We start from the raw sequence: 24,282 nt of genomic DNA, 5'->3' as shown, positions 1-24,282 counted from the left end.
CTACTGAAACCAAGATAACAGAATAAACTTTTTAGGACAAAGAGCAGAGTTTCCACACAGTCATATGGGTGAGGAAGTAACTGCGGCTGGCAGTGTGTGGTAGAGCATTTTGAAAGCAGAAATGCTTAAACTTAAATATCTGTAATAGAAATGCAAGTGTAAGCTGTTGTTTCTTGTTAGTCTCAAAGTCAAACAGCACAAACACTTAAATACAAAAGAAAAACATTTTAAATTTTGATGTAATTTTTCATTCATCACCAACACTTTTTAAGCCTAAGACATCCAGACTGATGTCTCTGTGTATCTGGATGGTGATTACAATTATTGTTAGAATCTGAAAAGTCTGAAGTAATGACACATCACAATCAAGAACATCTGTTAGTGACTAAACACAATGACAGTAAAAGCAATGTGCATTAAAAATGCTACAGGAGGAGTCATATTTGACACAGTTTATTGCATTTGTATTCTGTTAACACGCTTATGCAGAGTATACACGTATAAATCTGTGAACCTGTTTCAAAGAGCTGGAGTGTCGTGACTGAATGGTCTCAGTTACAACAAAACAGTGAAAGTAAAGGCATGTAAAGATCATCCAAAACAATTTCTTTAAGACCACTAATGCTCATGTGCCACTTACAGTTATTATTATTTATTTCACATATTATATATAAATATATTATATATAACTGTTAAAATTTACATAGATTAAAGAGTTTGATTATAAAGGCCAACACTAATCACAACAACACCTATTGTGCGTAATTTGTAGTTGCATTGTGTTTTGGGTGATCTGAGGTGACAGTTTGATAGAGATCGTTTGTTGGATGCTGAAGGTTTGTGTAAAGGTCATTTTGCACATTTTCATCCTGTAAGCTAAAATCAAAAGTCTGATAAAAAAAACTCAAGGTGACCAAAGGTATGTTGAATCAAAGTAACTTCACAAAAACAGCCTCAGCCAACATTTTGAAATAGAACTGGATATAAAACAAACTTTAAACCTGCTGCTTTGTCTTTACAAGGAAATTACTCAGCAAAGAGCCGTGAGTCTCCTTCATTGATAGTCCAGATGTTTCTGACCTTGAACAGCCACTTTGGATAACAAATGATGTTAACATCACTTTTTTATGATCAATATATCTGATAAATTATTATCAGGCAGCTAATTGACTTTAATTCACCTAAACATAAGAACAGTAGTGCAGAGTCTTGCTGAAGAGGATGTTACATCAAAATGACCTTAAGATAAAGTGGATTAACCAAAATGAAAACAGCAAAGAGAATCACATTTTAAAGTTATGAAGCGTGTTGAAAGGTAAATCATGAAACATGTGAAACAGCTCTGACAGAAGTTTCTCACCTGTCACACAGTCGTGCGTAAATAAATCCAAAGATAACTAAACTCACAATGATGAACACAGTTACACAAATCAGTGTAAGAGGAAGTGTTTCTGTTCCAGACCTGCTGCTTAATTCTGTATGAGGAGAAAAGCAGTTGTCAGAAACATGAAAGGAGTATTGGCATTACTAGTGAACAAAGGTTTTAAGTGTGATGTATGACTATTGCCTTGTGAAGTTAACAAATCCTGAAGGTCACCTTCTAATATCAGTACAGACTTTATATTGCTAAATAATTAATGGGTAAAATAAGAAAATAGGTTGTTTACCTTGTTTACCTTCCACAGTGACATTACAGTTTTTTTTACAGCCGCTAGGACACATTTCTCAATACTTAGGTCACTTTTGCAAAACTATTCACACAATTCTCCTAACCGACCTTCAGCTTGGCAAAGCAGTTTATTTCACATTTAAAATGCACTACAACTACCAAAACACTTTATTCAGGTCTCAAATAAACTCATTCTTCCAGAACACTAGCAAAGGTTGACAGCTGATAAACACACTTTGTCACCCATAAAACAATGACCTAAAAAACACTAACAACATGTAGCATTACACAGTGTTTTCTTGTGTAAAACAAGGACACATCGCTGTTTATAATTTCAATATATGTTACTGGAATGAATCAGACATCATGCAGAATTCGTTAATATTTGTTTATGTATTTTTATTTTTTTGCACTAAGTAATCCCAAAATACAAGAATTTGTATTCACACCATCCACTGATACACATACAATAGTAATGCTAATCTACTCGGTCTTCTCCATTTGGCCACAGGTTCTCATCCACATCACATCTAATGTAATCTAGGGCAATACACCTAGGAAATAATCTTCTGGCATGCCTGATCCATCCCTGGCAATCTTCTGCTGATATCTCCAGGCATCCAGCATTCAGTTGTAAACCTTCCACCACCATGAGGAAAAGAATTCCTCTATGGGGTTGAGGAATGGAGAGTAAGGTGGGAGGAAAAGAGACTCCATTCTGGGATGGGCTGCAAACCACTCGGTGACTGCACGGGAGTGATGAAATGCCACATTGTCCCATACAGTTATAAATGTTGGCTGATTCCTTCTCTCCGCATCCCTTTCCTCACCTAGCACAACCCTTCCATAGAGATCATGCAGGAACACAAGGAGCCGTTCAGTGTTGTATGGCCCAATTAGTGGTCTGTGTAACAGCAGTCCATCAGTGGATATTGCTGCGCACATTGTGATGTTGGCACCCCTCTGCCCCGGGACATTCACTGTGGCTCTCTTCCCAATCACATTCCTCCCTCGTCGCCGTGCTTTGGCCAAGTTGAAACCTGCCTCATCCACAAAGATGAAAATGTGGTGTGTTTGCCTGCCTTCGATCTCCATGACTCTCTAACATAAATCCACAGTGCAACATAAGCTGTTACAGTAGTAAATTTGTAAAAAATGTCTTTGTGTGTGTTTGGTTTTGTTCAAAAACAGATCTGTATTTTATTGTGATCTTACCTGGACATACTGGTTCCTGAGTTGCTTGACATGTTCAGAGTTCATCTCAAAAGGCACAGTGTACAACTGCTTCATCCTGACCTGATGTTTTTTCAGGACTCTAGAAATTGTTGTTATGCTTACACTGTGAATATTTGCCAAAGTAACGTTGTCTGCCAAGACTGTGTCTAATTTCAGTGAGTTTTATCCCATTGTTTCTGGTGACCATATCAACAATGGCAGTTTCCTGCACATCAGTGAACATCCGTCCTCTCCCTCCTGTGTGAGGTAACCGTTGAGTCCTAAGCAGAAATGCAACAACAATTACACAAAAGCTTATTTACTTCTGAAATGTGCAAATGCCCTGCAGAATACAAGTTACCTGTTGGTTTGCCGGAAAACTCTAACAATAGATGCCACTGTAGAGCGTTGCAGATTTGGCTACACTCTCTGACCAGTTAGTGATGGTCCGCTTGAAGCTGAAGCTCCGGTGCGTGTGTCAAAAAAATCAACACACTGCTTCAGAAGCACTGTGTCGAAGCTTGATTCGTTTGGCCAGAGTCACGTGATCAGTGACGTCCGAAGCTTCATTTAGAACCAACCTAACTGCTTCGGTATCTGATTCAATGGTTTATAAGGAAGCGAATCATTTGCGGGATTTGTGGAGTGTTTTGATGGTGACAGATAGCGAACCACTGATCATTCCACTGAGAGATTTGGAGCCAGCGAGGAATAGAGGAGGTTCTGTTGTGTGGGAGAATTTTGAGTTGATTTTTGTCAATCGGGTGAGTTTTCCAGCTTTGTGTTCTGGCCGTTTGCTTTTGTTTTGTGCGTGTTTATTATATCTGAAAACGGGAAAAAGGTAAAATGTCAAAAATCTGCTTCCATAATATAAATATCATTAAATAACTTTAGAAAAACTTCCACTTGACTCTTTACTTGTAATGTTGTAAAAATATATATTTTATTGTTTAATTAATCTGAAAATGTTAGTCTGCCAAATGTACAGCAATTGAATTTCTTTATTCTCTTTAGCTGATAGTTTGTGGGGCCCAGTTAGACTGTATAACTGCATCTCTACCAGTTTCTCTGCACTCCAGCCTCCTCTGTGCCATGTGAAGGGATTTTCCTTAAGGCACGATAAATTATCTCCACGAAAAAGAACAGGTTCGGCCATCGCACACTAGAACAAATTCTCTTTTTAAATAAAAATGAAAAAGGGTTACCGTCAATGCATCATGTTTTTAATTTGCAAGTTCATAAGCATTTTCCTTTTCCATTTCACAATCAATTCTACCCCCAGGTCAAAAATATGTCTGGGAAAATTTCCTTAATATAATATTATTTATAAATATACCCTCCGGCGATTAATTGCATACCTGCATGGAGGCAAGACCTCACAGCAGAAGCCTACTCCATAATGTGCTGTACATTATTATATGTATATATATGTAACGTGGTATTTTTCAATTATTGTATTTACCAACATCAAGAAGTCACAAGCAAAGAAAGACCACACCATGGCGCATGTTTAAGCAAGGAGAGTTTACTGGTCAAAACTATTTATTAAACAAATAAAACACATTTTCTTAACCACCAAAAAATACACGTTCAAAGCAACACAACAGCGGCCCAATATCAGACAGGATTCCACTCTGTAGAGTGGGCAATCATAATGAAGCAGTTGGTTTTATTTTGTGGATTCAAGCTGCGCTTCATATTTCTGGCCACCAGATGTCACCAGAGAGGACTGTGTTGAAAAGCTTCGAGTAATGAACCGTTTTTCAATACAAGCTTCAGTGCTTCAGAAAACTTCATTTGGCCATCACTACTGACCAGCCTCTCTCATTGAGTGACTGTAATGTTCGAACTTTTATTGTGAAAATCGCCGGAAGTAGCTAGTTGTGTGTTCATGTGCTAGCTTAGCAGTTTACAGTGTGTGGATACGTTTCCTATATCTACGGAATAATAAAGAACCAGTATGACGGCTCCGAGGCGATTTCTTCATAAGCAGTGAAGACACAACAGTGACCATGATTTACTACATGATCAATTACAGTAGCTCTGATCTTCCTCTTATTCTTCTTCCACCACGCATACGTATTCCTCGCCCCCTCCCAGCCACTCTTCTTCCTCTTTCAGCCACTTCTCCATTTCTGGCTGGGTCCATGTTTACGTCACAAAACAAACCTATTCAGCAGTTGTCTCCTTTTGTAATGAAATTGAAGGAGTAACACCTGTGTAGATGTTCATCTACAATGAGAATCAGCTGTGGCTGGTTAAACTGCATTTTTAGATTTAAAATATGTTTCAATAAAATATTGCCGTTGAATTTTGCTGTCTTATTCAGTTTTGCATTATGTTATTGTTTTGACCATAAGTTTAACAGTTTTGAAAACAGTATGTAAGCACATGCAAAATGTCCTGTACGTACAAAGATTTTTGGCAGTTGTTGCGTCTGAGTTAGAAAATAATTCATGAAATTTGAGAGATGTAGTCATTGAATGCATTTTGTGCCAAAACAATGATAAATGATCCTCAGTTTAGCCCACATAGACTTCTGTTGTGCTCACTGTGTGAGGAGTTTTGCAAAAGTGACCTAAGTATTGAGAAATGTGTCCTAGTGTCTGTAAAAAACTGTAAGATGGAGAATATTAGTTTTTTCAGGAGCTGAACACTGACAGGTGTAGCTCCCACTGTCCTCTGATGTTAAATTGATCAGGTGGAGAAACTCAGTCTGATTTTCCTTCATCAGTGTGAACCTGGAGTCACATTTGTACGGTGGCCCTGAAGTGCAAATCACACCGTCCATAATAATACAGCAGTCTACAATTTTCGCCTCCACTTCTCTGAGTTCTGATCGTACAAACTATCAGTGTGATGATTCTCTGTGTTTCATTGGTGCATATTTGAGTGACATCTGGTTGTTTCCCAATTGTTTTCACAACAGTTTCTACAATAAAAAAAAAAAACAGAGGCTGGAGTATCATTAAAAAATCAATGTTACTTTATGAATCAGATTTTTACATTACCTCCCCCTTAATCTTCTGAGCTTGCAGTTAGTGGTAGAAGAAGAATTAAGTACAACTTCAGTGCATCCATATTTGTCCAGGTGTCAGAGTAACAGTGTAACTGCTGCTGACAGTACAGATGATGTACTGAAAAGAGTTATATTGACCTTAAAGTAGCATCACTCACAGAGGTACATGCTGGTGAGGGTATTTCTGTAAAGGAAGAGCATGTACATGACTGCCTGTTCCTTTGTATTAAAACACTCTTACAGTGAAACGCTGAGCAGACTCACATACAAACATAAAACATACTCATTTGCTCATTTTCATGTCAGTGAGTGTAATAATAAAAGGTAAAGAAAAATAAAATGAAAAACAGTGCCACACTTTATGTGTCAGCCGGTAAGACCAAACTGTGCTTTACTTGTATCAAGCTTTTCTTTACCACCGGCCTGACAGTTTCATGAATGCTCTTTATATGACCGTAACTTTTTACTGTTTGTGATAAAGACACATTTCAAGTAGTTTCAGAAAGAAGAGAAGCTTTAGTGGCATATTCAGTGTATCACTGTAGCATAAAGCATTCACACAGGTTTCAAACGGTTCATATGTATGGCTGGCAAGATTCATATAGAATGAGTCATAATGCTAAAAGTGACTCTTTGGGTTTTGTGGTCTTCACATGTTTAGAAGAATGAACTTTGAGCTACAGAACTGTGCACTCAACAACGTGATGCTGAACACATGAGCCCACTACTTAATAAAGAGATCTCTGTGTGTGTGTGTGTGAAAATATGTAAGTTATGCAATAAAGTTCTGAAATAAATATCCATATTTCTGGATTTGACAATTACTCACATAAACTTCATGTATAGATACTGCAGATGTTTCTGAGCTTAAACCATTACACTGAAAAAGGAGATATGTCAGCATTATTGAAATATAAATTTAAATATATGCAAGTTAAAAATACTGAAGAACGGATGTTTTAGAACACCATTCAACAGAAATATGTGGAGCAATCAAGTAATATTTCACTTATTCCATTTATTTTGACATTATCTCACTGTGAATAACTGAAAGCAAATATTTATACAGTTCCAATCAAAAATTTAAGACCACTTGAAAAATTGTAAAAACAAAACATCATATTTTGCATAGTTGGATCTTAACAAGGTTCCAAGTACAGCTTCAACATGCAACAAGAAGAAATGGGAGTGAGACAAAACTTTTTTATGAGCTGGTCAATTTATTGAAAACAACGCTTAAACCGAAACAGGCTGTTTTACAGCTGTTCAAAAGTTTAGGACCACATGCCTTTACAAGGCCAAATCTGTGCAAAAATGTGGATTCATTGTCATTTACTGTCAGGTAGTCACACTGTCATTACGTTCTGATGGCAAAGGCAAAACAACTTTCCTTTCTTGAACGCGGTCGGGTTGTTGAACTGCATAAGCAGGGTCTCTCACAGCGCGCCATCGCTGCTGAGGTGGGACCCAGTAAGACAGTCATTTGGAATTTCTAAAATGAGGGTTATTGATCAAAAAAGTCAAGATCCAACTGGCTGTCTGTTAAGACACTGGATGATCCTCTATCCAAATTAAAAACTGACGCTGATTAAATGTTATATGTTTTCATACATTTATCAACATACAGAGAATGCAAGTCAGTTAACTTTGTTCAAATAAAGTTTTCAGTCAGTTAAAGTCAGACTGAAGCCAACTGAAGTCAGAAAAATGAAGACAAGCAAAAGTGTTAAAATTTTTGTTACAACGCCTTCCCTGTGTCCTTGTCTCCTTGTCTCAGTTATGTTTCATGTCTGTCATTTTCTGGTCTGCCTATTCCTCTCTCGTAGTTTTTTTTGCATAACATTTGCTTATTAATAAACAATATATATGTTTGTAATTTGAAGGAGTCATTTGGTGTCACCCAGTAGCCAAGGTACAGAGGGCGCAGGGGGCTGCGACGACAAGCCCGCAGGCCCTGCCGGCAGCCAGTCGCACCAGAGCAGACCAAACCCCAGTCCCAGAGGCCCGAGGTACAAGGGCACCTCACCCCCGGAAAGAGCTGAGAAGAGCCCCAGATGTGGGGTCAGTAACTGTCCCAAAATGCAGTCCTGGATGCACTAAAGACGGCTGAACGAAGTTTAAAAACTACAAGTCCCAGCATCCTCTGTGTTCAGGGAGGAGCAGTGAAAGTGAAAGTGTTGATCCTCCGTTCAGAGCAGCAGGAGGAGGAAGGTGGAGCTGAGGCAGGTGAGTGTTAACATGAATATGTTTCTTCTTATGACATAAAATAATTCCACGCTGTTCGTGTCTGTGGGTGAAACGTGAGGCCGCTCGGCTCCTCTGAGCGCTGGTTTCCTGTAAGTAGAGAGGAAGTGAGTTTAGCTGAGAGAGCAGGAGGAGAGTGAGAGCTGTGCTGAGGCAGGTGAGTGTTAACACCGCTCTGACATTACTGTGTCTCTGTGGCGGGAACAACAGGCTCCGTCAGTGGAGGCAAAAATAATCAGACTTTGGTTTTTCAAAGGAAACTACTTTATGTTGGGAGAAGCCGCGCGCTCATTGGATAACGGCTTGTCAATCTCAAGTTATTAGCCAATGAGCGCGCAGGTTCACAGTAAGACCCGCCCTTATCTCGACGTGTTTTAAAACTAAAATGGCGACAGAAACTCGGTGAGTGGAGTTCAGGCTGACTTTATGTAAGTGCGACGTTTGAGCCACTTCCTGTTCTCAGTCCCGGCGTCCTGATCACCGAGGTTTCTGTTGGTCTGATATCTGATATTGATTATATCGGTAAACAGGCTGTAGGCAGAAACATCAGGTCTGATCTGAAAATCCCTTCAGAAACAAACTTTAAGAGTTTTATGTCCGTGAGGCCGCACGCTGATTGGATAACCACCTGTCAGTCTCAGGGTATTAGCCAATGAATCTGCTCCATAGTAAACCAGATCATCATCATCGTCAGTCTTACAGCAGAAACTGTTCCTTACTTTGTGCCTGTGGGTCCAGGTTCATTACTGAAGTCTAGATTTTTCCTTTCGACAGCTGGATGCTGCAAACTCTGCTCTGTCCTCCATCATCACCCTCAGTCAGTCTGAGAGGTGAAGCACAAACACTCAGTGAGTTCACATTAACAGAACTGAGTTACAGTCGCTGACCTCTGACCTGTCATGAAACCTAGGAACCAGGTGACATGATCCACATTAGGATTAGAGAAACCTGACTTCACCTGCTGACGCTGAACAATTTAAGATTCACATTTAGAAAACAGAAAAAAAAGCTGAAAACGGAGCATCAGAGAAAATCCTTCATATGTTTGAAACTGCTTCACTTCCCTAAAGTCTTCTTCTATCATGCTACAGACTTTTTTGAGCTCTCGGTGCTTCTAAACCTCTAAACTCCAATGGATGCATCAGAGATTTTACACTTCACCTGAATTATCACATTGGCCAATAGTTGTCAAAACATTAGGTATAGTAGGTCTCAAAAATGATACCTGTGCACATATTTGACAAAATATGTCAAAACTGTCATATTTGTTCAATCCAGCATGAAAACTGAGAAAACATTTTTCTGTTTTATTTTAAATATTATAAATCATTCAGCAATTGTCACGATTTGTTTTGCAAAGTTTTTTATTAGTGTGTGCTCAAATATGCGACTTTACAGGACAGCAACATTTTTTTGTTGTTGCCATTACTCAGACATTTTTAGATGCAGCTTTTCCAAATTACAAATTCATTTGATGGTTAAAAAAAAAAAAAAAAAAGACCTGTGAAAATTTCAGGCTTTTATCTTTTTTTTTTAAGATATTCATGTTCAAGCATCGCCTCAGGGTTTAATGTCAAAAAGAGGCCCGAAAGTGGGACCAGAAAATGACTTCAGATGGAGTTCGCCTGTTTTTATACTGCATGTGCTCATTGTTCTTTATGAAATAACTGTGGGGGAGAAGCTCTGTTTGTAAGCTAATAACCTGCTGTGAGTGCTTCCTGACAAAAATCATCAATGTTATTTCATCAGCAGAGGAATCACAGTTACATTTTAATACTAGTTTGACACAGCCAGCTGAATCAAACAGGGAATCGGCTCCTCTTTGGTTTTCTCTTCTCTTGTTTGCTTTGTGTTCTTTTAAATATTCAGTCCACTTAATAATGAAAAACTTCTAGTTAGCATAGTATACAGGTTTAGGTATGTGGGTGTGGTCTCTGAAAGGAACAGAAAGAAAATCCTCAATTACTAAGATGTTCACATCAACAACTCAAGAGTACATCAACATAAACACAGGTTGGAAATAAACTAAGCAGAAAAGCTCAGGTGCCATGCCCACGTTCCTCCCTGCCCATTGTCTCTTGCATACAAAGCGGTGAGGTATCCTCTACTGGCAACTCTAAAAAACTACTGGAGAAACTAACAACTGAAGAGAATAAAACCAGAACTACTGGGCCTTTAGTACAAACATTGAGTTTCAGTTTCACTTACACAGAGACAGCCAACTGGGTCAGTGCTGACAAACCTGTAGAGCAGGGGTGGAGAACTCCAGGCCTCGAGGGCCAGTGTCCTGCAGTTTTTAGATAACACCCTGGGTCAGCACCCCTGAATCAAATGATTAGTTTATTACCAGGCTTCTGGAGAACTACAAGATATGTCGAGAAGGTCATTTAGCGATTTAAATCAGCTGTGTTGGATCAAGGTCACGTCTAAAGCCTGCAGGACACTGGCCCTCGAGGCCTGTAGAGGACACTGCTACACACTGTTGGCCTTGTTTAAATGTTATCGCCCCCTAGTGTCCAAATGCGACATACAACGACACAAAAAAGAGAAAATGTCTCTTTGTTGAAGATGATCAGGCAGGGACTCGAAATGATTTTATTAATTAAGTCATTTTTAATATTTGATTATGTGATTAGTCGACTAACAGATGTGCCAACTATGACACATCAACTATGTCAACTTTGCGCCTGCATGTGTGTGATGAAGCACTATACACTACTTCTGGTGGTTTACAACACACACACACACACACACACACACACACACACACACACACACACACACACACACACCAAATGTCAGCTGATTTCTTGTAAATGGGGAACGGTAATGAAAGTGAAAGTGTTCAGTCGTTCAACTATTTAGTGTGAAAGAACAAAACAAAAGTCATCCCATCTCAAAAAAGAACTTTTATTTTCTATCTCTGATTTCTCCAGAAATGTTATAATACAAAGTTTGAACATATATGATGATTGCTGTGAACCTTCATATTTTAAATACTCTGGAAGATAAAATAGTCTACTGAGCCACTTTCAGGCCATTGTTTTGCACACTGAAATCTGGGGAATGTTTGAACATGAATATCTCAAAACTATTAAAGATTAAAGCTTAAAATTTTCTCCATATAAGAGTATTTAGTTCAGACATTTTCAGTGACTCTCTGTGTGTCCATCAATAACTCTGAGCACTCTGAGCAGTTCTCTTCCTTTGTTGGCCAGATGAAACCTGCAGCAGGGCTGGATGGATGCATAAACACAACCTGAACATCCTTCTCTTCCTCTCTCAATAAAGCAGTGACTTTTCTTTGTACCAGGCAGCTTTTTGGTGTTAGTTTTCCTGGGTCTGGTGACCCAGTGGCTTTGGTTATGATATGTGTCTATAGTTTTTATTTTGTGTTTATTTAGTTTTAGCATTCCTTGCTCCATGACTCATGTTAAGGTTTCCTGATGTGTAGTTTTTAGTTTTGTTACGACGCTTTTCCTGTGTCCTTGTCTCAGTTATGTTTCATGTCTGTCATTTTCTGGTCTGCCTGTTCCTCTCTTGTAGTTTTTTTGCATAATATTTGCTTATTAATAAACAATATATATGTTTGTAATTTGAAGGAGTCATTTGGTGCCACCCAGTAGCCCCAGATGTGGGGTTAGTAACTGTCCTGGATGGACTAAAGAAGGCTGAACGAAGTTTAAAAACTACAAGTCCCAGCATCCTCTGTGTTTAGGGAGGAGCATTGAAAGTGTTGATCCTCCGTTCAGAGCAGCAGGAGGAGGAAGGTGGAGCTGAGGCAGGCGAGTGTTAACATGAATATGTTTCTTCTTATGACATAAAATAATTCCACGCTGTTCGTGTCTGTGGGTGAAACGTGAGGCCGGTCGGCTCCTCTGAGCGCTGGTTTCCTGTAAGTAGAGAGGAAGTGAGTTTAGCTGAGAGAGCAGGAGGAGAGTGAGAGCTGTGCTGAGGCAGGTGAGTGTTAACACCGCTCTGACATTACTGTGTCTCTGTGGCGGGAACAACAGGCTCCGTCAGTGGAGGCAAAAATAATCAGACTTTGGTTTTTCAAACGAAACTACTTTATGTCGGAAGAGGCCGCGCGCTGATTGGATAGCGACTTGTCCATCTCAAGTTATTAGCCAATGAGCGCGCAGGTTCACAGTAAGACCCGCCCTTATCACGACGTGTTTTAAAACTAAAATGGCGACAGAAACTCGGTGAGTGGAGTTCAGGCTGACTTTATGAAAGTGCGACGTTTGAGCCACTTCCTGTTCTCAGTCCCGGCGTCCTGATCACCGAGGTTTCTGTTGCTCTGATGTCTGATATTGATTATATCGGTAAACAGGCTGTAGGCAGAAACATCAGGTCTGATCTGAAAATCCCTTAAAAAACAAACTTTAAGAGTTTTATGTCCGTGTGAGGCCGCACGCTGATTGGATAACCACCTGTCAGTCTCAGGGTATTAGCCAATGAGCGCGCAGATTCACAGTAAGACCTTATCGCAGCATTTTTTTTAACTAAAACATCGACAGTGAAACTGTAACGTGTCCTGTGATCTATAAACACTCTGTGATGAATAATCTGAAGTCATTTTGAACCTGACAGTAGTTTCCTGTCACAGAGCTGAAGCTGCAGGCAGTTTTTGGCACCTTTATATTTAATTTATTCCAAAATAAATCAATAAAGGTAGAAAAGAACTCTCAGTGACATTAAAAATCTATTTTTAAAGACCGATGTGACCAAGTGCAACAAATATAAGATGACATGTTTACAGATATTTGAAGTATTGATCATATGTAGAACACAGAGCAGGTCCAATAACAGAGTCATCCTGCTCACAAACAGCAGTTTGGTTTCATGAGCTCACTTCCTGCAGTGATCCTCAGCTTCTCTCCAAAGGAGCCGTAACATGTGGGCTCCTCACCATGATGATGATCCCAAACACACTGAGTTCCTTCATCCACCTGATCATGTACTTATTAAATAATGTGATGGTTTTGGTGTTTTTTAAAGACTTTGAGCCTCTAAAATAACTGGTTTGGACTTTAGGGCCAAAGCTCCAACATTAGAAAGCCGTCAGTGTGATGCTTCCAGTACAACAGCACCTCTGAGTGTGTGTGTTTACCTCTCAGACTAACTCCACCCTGACATCAAGAAGATGGAGGAAGAGGACGGAGCAGCATCTGCAGCATCCAGCTGTGTGTCTGTGAGGAGTGACGGAGTTACACAAACACCTCCACCTTACAGTCATGGACCTGCAGCAATAATGTAAGAACACTACTAACTTTATTAGTCATTTCAACATAACCATGACAGAATCATTGATCTGTGATTGGTTCAAACTGTTTGATCTGAGTTTGATTTTTATTGACTTGTTTTCTTGCTAAGATCTGAACTCTGTAAGTTTAAGTGAAGTCAGTGCAGCAGAATCAGAGAGAAGAGCTGAGAACAAACTGAGTTCATTCAGAGACAGAAAAACTGGCTGATGATTGGCTGACCTGTCGGCGTTATGAGGCAGACACAATATCACAGAGGGATCAGCTGATCATATGGCTGTCAGAGAGAACTGATCAGTTATTGATGTTTGTGTTTGCAGAGGTCAGAGGTCACAGTCTCCAGCATCCAGCTGTGTGTCTGTGAGGAGTGACCGGTCCAGAGACAGACCTCTACAATTCAGTCATGAACCTGCACCAACAGTGAACTTCAATCATGGAGCTCAGCTGACCATGTAAGAGAGCTGCTGACTCAGAGTTCAAAGGTTGTTTCTATAAATGTTCTGCCAGTGACATCATAACTTAACCTAACACTGGTCTGTGTATGAAGTATCATTTAGTGGCAGTTGTTAAAGTTGTATAATGATGATGCTAGTTTGGGGTGTATTTTCCTGCTGATGCAAATGCATCTACTTTGCCCTTTGTCTGGTGCTTTGGACAAAGACGTCCAATGAAACTCAGAACAACACAGTTTGCACCACCAGCAGGCAGAGGAAGTGGCTGACATCCAGAAATCCTACCAGTGGCTGAACAAAGCTGGACTGAAAGACAGCACAGAGGCACTAATCATGGCAGCACAGGAACAAGCTCCGAGCACAAGACCCATAGAGCCCGGGGTCTACATGGCTCTTTTTGGGGGGGTTGTGTTGTATTAATAGTGACTTTGTTTCTTTGGACCTGACCAAAATATGTTGTTTTTCAGTTCAGTTGCAACATTGACTAACACTAATGCAGGGGTTGGCAACCTGCAGCTCTTTAGTCCTTACAGTGCGGCTCCTCGTGGTTTGGGAAAATAAATTAGAAGTATTTAGCTGAAGTGTATTTTATTTATGTTCTTTTTTAACTTGTAGTTCTAAATTGGAAGATTTTTGTGATATTGAAATATAAAAAGAAAATTATATTTTTTATTTTTTCATCGTTCAAATAAGCGTCACACTCGCGGAAGCCGGTGTACCCGCCGAAACGCCGTGCATTTATCGAGACTTTCAGCCCCAGGTAGGCCAATTATGGCTCTTCGGATCCACATTATGTCAGCAGCTGTTCTCCACCGTGAACTATGTTAAAAACAAACACCGCTCACTAGGGATGGGTATCGAAAACCGGTTCTTGTTGAGAACCGGTTCCCACTGTTTCAATTCCTTGGAATCGTTTGCCATTTTTGCAAACGATTCCCTTATCGATTCCAGTCACCCTGAATGACGTCACCACGTTGCGGAGCGTCATTTACCTGTAGCGTCTCCTTTCAAGCCAGGATAGACTAATGTTACCGAGCAGTGACTAAGTTTGTGGTCAAAGGCTTGCACCCATTTGCCACAGCAGATGCCCCCGATTTTCGGTAAGTGAATGTGTTTAATTGTAGGCAGGGACATTACTGGATATTCTTGTGTAATTGCTACAGAATAATTTATGTTATACTTTGTTATTGCTACAGAAGAATATTTATTTTATTATTTTACATTTACAATTTTTTTCCCCGGGGTCCCTGTGACACCACATTGAAGAGCCGTAGGCTGGATCTCTTAAGATCTCACTGCTGTGTTTGTAAGGCCATGTTACTCCTAAATTTCTATCTTGTTCAAAGAGAAGATATAAAACAAAGTTCTAAGCTAATCGACCTTAGTGTTCTCCTTTTTTAAAAAGAATCGATAAAGAATCGAATCGTTAAACAGAATCGAAAATGGAATCGGAATCGTGAAAATCTTATCAATACCCATCCCTACCGCTCACGCCTCACAGACGACAGCTTACAGTCCTGTAAAGATGAAAGTGACTTCGTACAGCCCCGACCTGCAGACGCTGTGCGCAGAGGTTCAGGAGCAGAAGTCCCGTTGTAAACATATCACGGCAGACCCGACGATGTTTGCATGAACACGCTTTTCAGCTTCTCTTTATTGACCGCTTTTCACACACGGTTGCTGTACGCACACAGCCGGCTGTAGCTTTGCAGCTCACAGCCCGACACACACCAACACAACAGCACAGACGTTAAGGCGGCGAGGCGTGATTGCGGGTGCCGCTCAGGTGCGTCCGCCTCCCCTGCAGCGGCGCTGCAGACCACGCCCCGCCACACACATTAACCAGGTAAAATACATATTTAGGCAGAATTTTGCAAATATCTATTTTTCATCTTTCAGCAGCATAGAGCTTTTTTTCCAATTGTTTTTTAAAAGTCAGCTCAAGGCTCCAAAAGCCCAAAGGAGATATAAGGGTGGCGGCTCACAGCAGCTTTTGTTTGCTACATCATTTTAGTTCAGCTGGGTGTCTTTCCTTTTGTTATATTTCTGTAAGAGTTCAAATGTGTTCATTACATAAATAACATGTAATTTTCTCTGTAGCACTTCATGGATTTCATAAGCAACACACCTTAGTTGTTCACACAAAGCATAAAGGTAAAAAACAGTATATACAGTGTTATCTTCATTCTAGATGTCAAAAAGTATTTGTGGCTCCCAGTGTTTTCTTTTGCATGGAAACTGGCTCCAAATGGCTCTTTGGGTCCTGAAGGTTGCTGACCCCTGACCTAATGGTATATTTTTTTTAGCTGGATCGTTCTATAAAAACATGAATCAAATCTGAGAAAAGTTTCCACCTGACCTGTTGAATGTTATTGAAGCCAGAAGTTTGCCTTCATACTGTGTTTCTTGCATGCCTTTTGTGGTGTACTAATTGATGTGAAATGAATGCAATGTGGTTGTGTTTGCAGAGGTCAGAGGTCACAGTCTCCAGTATCCAGCTGTGTGTCTGTGAGGAGTGACCGGTCCAGAGACAGACCTCTACAATTCAGTCATGAACCTGCACCAACAGTGAACTTCAATCATGGAGCTCAGCTGACCATGTAAGAGAGCTGCTGACTCAGAGTTCAAAAGTTGTTTCTATAAATGTTCTACCAGTGACATCATAACTTAACCTAACACTGGTCTGTGTATGAAGTATCATTTAGTGGCAGTTGTTAAAGTTGTATAATGATGATGCTAGTTTGGGGTGTATTTTCCTGCTGATGCAAATGCATCTACTTTGCCCTTTGTCTGGTGCTTTGGACAAAGACGTCCAATGAAACTCAGAACAACACAGTTTGCACCACCAGCAGGCAGAGGAAGTGGCTGACATCCAGAAATCCTACCAGTGGCTGAACAAAGCTGGACTGAAAGACAGCACAGAGGCACTAATCATGGCAGCACAGGAACAAGCTCCGAGCACAAGACCCATAGAGCCCGGGGTCTACATGGCTCTTTTTGGGGGGGTTGTGTTGTATTAATAGTGACTTTGTTTCTTTGGACCTGACCAAAATATGTTGTTTTTCAGTTCAGTTGCAACATTGACTAACACTAATGCAGGGGTCGGCAACCTGCGGCTCTTTAGTCCTTACAGTGCGGCTCCTCGTGGTTTGGGAAAATAAATTAGAAGTATTTAGCTGAAGTGTATTTTATTTATGTTCTTTTTTAACTTGTAGTTCTAAATTGGAAGATTTTTGTGATATTGAAATATAAAAAGAAAATTATATTTTTTATTTTTTCATCGTTCAAATAAGCGTCACACTCGCGGAAGCCGGTGTACCCGCCGAAACGCCGTGCATTTATCGAGACTTTCAGCCCCAGGTAGGCCAATTATGGATCTTCGGATCCACATTATGTCAGCAGCTGTTCTCCACCGTGAACTATGTTAAAAACAAACACCGCTCACTAGGGATGGGTATCGAAAACCGGTTCTTGTTGAGAACCGGTTCCCACTGTTTCAATTCCTTGGAATCGTTTGCCATTTTTGCAAACGATTCCCTTATCGATTCCAGTCACCCTGAATGACGTCACCACGTTGCGGAGCGTCATTTACCTGGCAGGAAACATGGCGGCTCAAACGCTAAAAAGATTGGTTATACTTTACAAGAACGGATGACAACAGGGCAACTTGCAATACTTGCAAAGTAGATACTTCATTTAAGGGAGGAAACACTACGAATATGCAAAAGCATTTGCTCACAAAACACACGATGACCTTAAATGAATGTCGTGTTTTTAATTCCGCTCCGGACTCGTGAATCTCAACCCAGCAGCAGCGGTAACGTTTGCACGTCCTCTCCCGTTAATGCGGCAGGTAAATAATCAGCTAACAGTGCATATTATGTTAGCGCGATCTGCCTTATCTGCCATTACTGCGCGTTTAGGTGACCATGATGAGAGAGACAGAGTCTGGCTGGCGCTCGCTGCCAGTTCTCGCTGCAGTCTACCGGTAGCGTCTCCTTTCAAGCCAGGATAGACTAATGTTACCGAGCAGTGACTAAGTTTGTGGTCAAAGGCTTGCACCCATTTGCCACAGCAGATGCCCCCGATTTTCGGTAAGTGAATGTGTTTAATTGTAGGCAGGGACATTACTGGATATTCTTGTGTAATTGCTACAGAATAATTTATGTTATACTTTGTTATTGCTACAGAAGAATATTTATTTTATTATTTTACATTTACAATTTTTTTCCCCGGGGTCCCTGTGACACCACATTGAAGAGCCGTAGGCTGGATCTCTTAAGATCTCACTGCTGTGTTTGTAAGGCCATGTTACTCCTAAATTTCTATCTTGTTCAAAGAGAAGATATAAAACAAAGTTCTAAGCTAATCGACCTTAGTGTTCTCCTTTTTTAAAAAGAATCGATAAAGAATCGAATCGTTAAACAGAATCGAAAATGGAATCGGAATCGTGAAAATCTTATCAATACCCATCCCTACCGCTCACGCCTCACAGACGACAGCTTACAGTCCTGTAAAGATGAAAGTGACTTCGTACAGCCCCGACCTGCAGACGCTGTGCGCAGAGGTTCAGGAGCAGAAGTCCCGTTGTAAACATATCACGGCAGACCCGACGATGTTTGCATGAACACGCTTTTCAGCTTCTCTTTATTGACCGCTTTTCACACACGGTTGCTGTACGCACACAGCCGGCTGTAGCTTTGCAGCTCACAGCCCGACACACACCAACACAACAGCACAGACGTTAAGGCGGCGAGGCGTGATTGCGGGTGCCGCTCAGGTGCGTCCGCCTCCCCTGCAGCGGCGCTGCAGACCACGCCCCGCCACACACATTAACCAGGTAAAATACATATTTAGGCAGAATTTTGCAAATATCTATTTTTCATCTTTCAGCAGCATAGAGCTTTTTTTCCAATTGTTTTTTAAAAGTCAGCTCAAGGCTCCAAAAGCCCAAAGGAGATATAAGGGTGGCGGCTCACAGCAGTTTTTGTTTGCTACATCATTTTAGTTCAGCTGGGTGTCTTTCCTTTTGTTATATTTCTGTAAGAGTTCAAATGTGTTCATTACATAAATAACATGTAATTTTCTCTGTAGCACTTCATGGATTTCATAAGCAACACACCTTAGTTGTTCACACAAAGCATAAAGGTAAAAAACAGTATATACAGTGTTATCTTCATTCTAGATGTCAAAAAGTATTTGTGGCTCCCAGTGTTTTCTTTTGCGTGGAAACTGGCTCCAAATGGCTCTTTGGGTCCTGAAGGTTGCTGACCCCTGACCTAATGGTATATTTTTTTTAGCTGGATCGTTCTATAAAAACATGAATCAAATCTGAGAAAAGTTTCCACCTGACCTGTTGAATGTTATTGAAGCCAGAAGTTTGCCTTCATACTGTGTTTCTTGCATGCCTTTTGTGGTGTACTAATTGATGTGAAATGAATGCAATGTGGTTGTATTTGCAGAGGTCAGAGGTCACAGTCTCCAGTATCCAGCTGTGTGTCTGTGAGGAGTGACCGGTCCAGAGACAGACCTCTACAATTCAGTGATGAACCTGCAGCAACAATGTTCTTCAATCATGGAGCTCAGCTGACCATGTAAGAGAGCTGCTGACTCAGAGTTCAAAAGTTGTTTCTATAAATGTTCTACCAGTGACATCATAACTTAACCTAACACTGGTCTGTGTATGAAGTATCATTTAGTGGCCGTTGTTAAAGTTGTATAATGATGATGCTAGTTTGGGGTGTATTTTCCTGCTGATGCAAATGCATCTACTTTGCCCTTTGTCTGGTGCTTTGGACAAAGACGTCCAATGAAACTCAGAACAACACAGTTTGCACCACCAGCAGGCAGAGGAAGTGGCTGACATCCAGAAATCCTACCAGTGGCTGAACAAAGCTGGACTGAAAGACAGCACAGAGGCACTAATCATGGCAGCACAGGAACAAGCTCCGAGCACAAGACCCATAGAGCCCGGGGTCTACATGGCTCTTTTTGGGGGGGTTGTGTTGTATTAATAGTGACTTTGTTTCTTTGGACCTGACCAAAATATGTTGTTTTTCAGTTCAGTTGCAACATTGACTAACACTAATGCAGGGGTCAGCAACCTGCGGCTCTTTAGTCCTTACAGTGCGGCTCCTCGTGGTTTGGGAAAATAAATTAGAAGTATTTAGCTGAAGTGTATTTTATTTATGTTCTTTTTTAACTTGTAGTTCTAAATTGGAAGATTTTTGTGATATTGAAATATAAAAAGAAAATTATATTTTTTATTTTTTCATCGTTCAAATAAGCGTCACACTCGCGGAAGCCGGTGTACCCGCCGAAACGCCGTGCATTTATCGAGACTTTCAGCCCCAGGTAGGCCAATTATGGATCTTCGGATCCACATTATGTCAGCAGCTGTTCTCCACCGTGAACTATGTTAAAAACAAACACCGCTCACTAGGGATGGGTATCGAAAACCGGTTCTTGTTGAGAACCGGTTCCCACTGTTTCAATTCCTTGGAATCGTTTGCCATTTTTGCAAACGATTCCCTTATCGATTCCAGTCACCCTGAATGACGTCACCACGTTGCGGAGCGTCATTTACCTGGCAGGAAACATGGCGGCTCAAACGCTAAAAAGATTGGTTATACTTTACAAGAACGGATGACAACAGGGCAACTTGCAATACTTGCAAAGTAGATACTTCATTTAAGGGAGGAAACACTACGAATATGCAAAAGCATTTGCTCACAAAACACACGATGACCTTAAATGAATGTCGTGTTTTTAATTCCGCTCCGGACTCGTGAATCTCAACCCAGCAGCAGCGGTAACGTTTGCACGTCCTCTCCCGTTAATGCGGCAGGTAAATAATCAGCTAACAGTGCATATTATGTTAGCGCGATCTGCCTTATCTGCCATTACTGCGCGTTTAGGTGACCATGATGAGAGAGACAGAGTCTGGCTGGCGCTCGCTGCCAGTTCTCGCTGCAGTCTACCGGTAGCGTCTCCTTTCAAGCCAGGATAGACTAATGTTACCGAGCAGTGACTAAGTTTGTGGTCAAAGGCTTGCACCCATTTGCCACAGCAGATGCCCCCGATTTTCGGTAAGTGAATGTGTTTAATTGTAGGCAGGGACATTACTGGATATTCTTGTGTAATTGCTACAGAATAATTTATGTTATACTTTGTTATTGCTACAGAAGAATATTTATTTTATTATTTTACATTTACAATTTTTTTCCCCGGGGTCCCTGTGACACCACATTGAAGAGCCGTAGGCTGGATCTCTTAAGATCTCACTGCTGTGTTTGTAAGGCCATGTTACTCCTAAATTTCTATCTTGTTCAAAGAGAAGATATAAAACAAAGTTCTAAGCTAATCGACCTTAGTGTTCTCCTTTTTTAAAAAGAATCGATAAAGAATCGAATCGTTAAACAGAATCGAAAATGGAATCGGAATCGTGAAAATCTTATCAATACCCATCCCTACCGCTCACGCCTCACAGACGACAGCTTACAGTCCTGTAAAGATGAAAGTGACTTCGTACAGCCCCGACCTGCAGACGCTGTGCGCAGAGGTTCAGGAGCAGAAGTCCCGTTGTAAACATATCACGGCAGACCCGACGATGTTTGCATGAACACGCTTTTCAGCTTCTCTTTATTGACCGCTTTTCACACACGGTTGCTGTACGCACACAGCCGGCTGTAGCTTTGCAGCTCACAGCCCGACACACACCAACACAACAGCACAGACGTTAAGGCGGCGAGGCGTGATTGCGGGTGCCGCTCAGGTGCGTCCGCCTCCCCTGCAGCGGCGCTGCAGACCACGCCCCGCCACACACATTAACCAGGTAAAATACATATTTAGGCAGAATTTTGCAAATATCTATTTTTCATCTTTCAGCAGCATAGAGCTTTTTTTCCAATTGTTTTTTAAAAGTCAGCTCAAGGCTCCAAAAGCCCAAAGGAGATATAAGGGTGGCGGCTCACAGCAGTTTTTGTTTGCTACATCATTTTAGTTCAGCTGGGTGTCTTTCCTTTTGTTATATTTCTGTAAGAGTTCAAATGTGTTCATTACATAAATAACATGTAATTTTCTCTGTAGCACTTCATGGATTTCATAAGCAACACACCTTAGTTGTTCACACAAAGCATAAAGGTAAAAAACAGTATATACAGTGTTATCTTCATTCTAGATGTCAAAAAGTATTTGTGGCTCCCAGTGTTTTCTTTTGCGTGGAAACTGGCTCCAAATGGCTCTTTGGGTCCTGAAGGTTGCTGACCCCTGACCTAATGGTATATTTTTTTTAGCTGGATCGTTCTATAAAAACATGAATCAAATCTGAGAAAAGTTTCCACCTGACCTGTTGAATGTTATTGAAGCCAGAAGTTTGCCTTCATACTGTGTTTCTTGCATGCCTTTTGTGGTGTACTAATTGATGTGAAATGAATGCAATGTGGTTGTGTTTGCAGAGGTCAGAGGTCACAGTCTCCAGTATCCAGCTGTGTGTCTGTGAGGAGTGACCGGTCCAGAGACAGACCTCTACAATTCAGTCATGAACCTGCACCAACAGTGAACTTCAATCATGGAGCTCAGCTGACCATGTAAGAGAGCTGCTGACTCAGAGTTCAAAAGTTGTTTCTATAAATGTTCTACCAGTGACATCATAACTTAACCTAACACTGGTCTGTGTATGAAGTATCATTTAGTGGCCGTTGTTAAAGTTGTATAATGATGATGCTAGTTTGGGGTGTATTTTCCTGCCATTTACGGGTGTTTGAAATTCTGTGACCACTTTGTAATTTTAGTTTATATTTTAAAAGTGTTTTTATTTGTAGTTGCCTGTATTTTTATTACACTGTGTGTAACGTGGTGGTTTGTGCTGTTTGGGATTGTTTTGGTGTATTTGTGTCAGAACATCAGATAAATGATTTCATCACATTTTAAAAGAAAGTATCAGGATAATAATCTGAACTGAGTCATCAGAAATAGAAAGATGGTCTCAACAGGCCACTGAGCTGATCTCCAAAGAAATGCAGAAGATTGAAGAGTCCGAGGCTGTTTATTTGTCACAGGCATCGTCATACACGTACAACACAGTGAAATGTGCTGAGCTGCTCCTGTGACTGGACAAAACATTATAAACAATCATTAAATGAAATAATGAAACATTGTGCAGATGTAATGTTAAAGTGCTTTGTGCCACATTAGCACAGCATGTACTGACAGAGCAGTGCAAGCAGAACAAAGCAAATGAGCAAAGTGATGTAAACAGAGTAACTGAACAGAGTGAGCAGAGTAATATCAGCAGTAATGAAGCAGCAGGATCAGTGTAGCAGCGTGTGACGTCTCTGTGTGCAGACCTGAGGTCAGATTCCTCCAGGCTGATGTTCAGGATCTACAGAAACGTGTGGTTGTAGTTATTGCTGCACTGTGTGCTGACAGCAGATACTCAGAACAAAGCGCTGCACACGTGTTCTTTACAAACATCTGTACATAGAAAATATGGATTATGGCAGTGAATGAACACGTTTCTGTCATTTGTTTCATTGGCTTCTTTTTTCTGCCTGTGTTCATGTGATTAATGTCTAACACATAAACAGGTTTGTAATCAAACATCACATCATCAGGGAGGCATCATGAAACAAAGTTACTGCTGGAGGCTGAACTCAATTTGGTGGCAATGTTCAAAAATATCACTCAGATCATTTCAAAGCTTTTAGTTCTTCTTCTTCACTTCTGTAAAATAATAGAAAGGAAATCAGAACCAAGAAGTTCACTTCCTGATGACTGAACTCTTTCAAAATAAAGCTGAAAGCTCTGAATGTGACACCGCTGCTCCACCACAGTTTTTAGAGGAGGTCAAAGGTCAGTTCAGAGTGATGGATCCCAAACTTCCAGTACATCCAGTGAAGGACATAATCAGCTCTGTGATGAAAGCTTTTACTGTGGAGTTTGTAGGCTGATCACTCTGTGTTTAATAAGACAGGCAGGAACAGCAAAGGAAACTTGGATTCTGAACTCAAACACAAGTTTCTCCACTTTGACTTTTCTCTGTGACCATCAGAGCTTCTGCACAGTGTCATCAAATCTGGATGTTTGTCACTGACAGTCAATGATTTTAGTGATAAAGAAATGTGTTCACAGAGGGAGGAAGAGGAAGAGGAGTTGTGTCTGTGAGGAGGAGCAGCTGTCCTGCTGTGCTTTGTGTCAGGACGTCCTGAAGGATCCAGTCTCTACCAGCTGTGGACACTGGTTCTGCAGACAGTGCATCTCCTCATACTGGGACCAGTCTGCTTCATCAGGAGACTGGTCCTGTCCCCAGTGTGGAGAAAGATCCAGAACCAGAGCTGGACTGCAGACAGCCAGTCAGAGCAGCTGTGTACAAAGTAAGACTGAACATCTGTCTGCTGATGGACTCATTTCTGAAAACTG

The 24,282-nt window shown here is 40.8% G+C and overlaps 1 protein-coding gene and 1 long non-coding RNA gene across 2 annotated transcripts in view; one reads left to right on the top strand and one right to left on the bottom strand.

Moving 5' to 3' along the window:
* Positions 1-642: 642 nt before the first annotated feature.
* LOC106674527 (uncharacterized) lies at positions 643-3,452 on the bottom strand. The gene is made up of 3 exons (XR_013096161.1): positions 3,246-3,452; positions 2,885-3,165; positions 643-2,770 (listed from the first exon to the last, which is right to left on the bottom strand). It is a non-coding gene; the product is annotated as an uncharacterized LOC106674527 (long non-coding RNA).
* An 18,463-nt stretch (positions 3,453-21,915) lies between these two features.
* The window catches only part of LOC112432436 (protein NLRC3), a 3,307,575-nt gene continuing 3,305,208 nt past the window's right edge, over positions 21,916-24,282 (top strand). Inside the window, exons 1-2 of the mRNA XM_076881152.1 lie at positions 21,916-22,451; positions 23,995-24,236. Coding sequence (XP_076737267.1) covers positions 22,297-22,451; positions 23,995-24,236 — 397 coding nt within the window. The 5' untranslated portion in view covers positions 21,916-22,296. The remainder of the gene's footprint in view (positions 22,452-23,994; positions 24,237-24,282) is intronic.

Source organism: Maylandia zebra, unplaced genomic scaffold, assembly GCF_041146795.1.
Source record: "Maylandia zebra isolate NMK-2024a unplaced genomic scaffold, Mzebra_GT3a scaffold03, whole genome shotgun sequence".
Classification (NCBI taxonomy): domain Eukaryota; kingdom Metazoa; phylum Chordata; class Actinopteri; order Cichliformes; family Cichlidae; genus Maylandia; species Maylandia zebra.
Note: the sequence above shows the minus strand (reverse complement) of the source record. Positions and strands in the feature narration are given on the sequence as shown.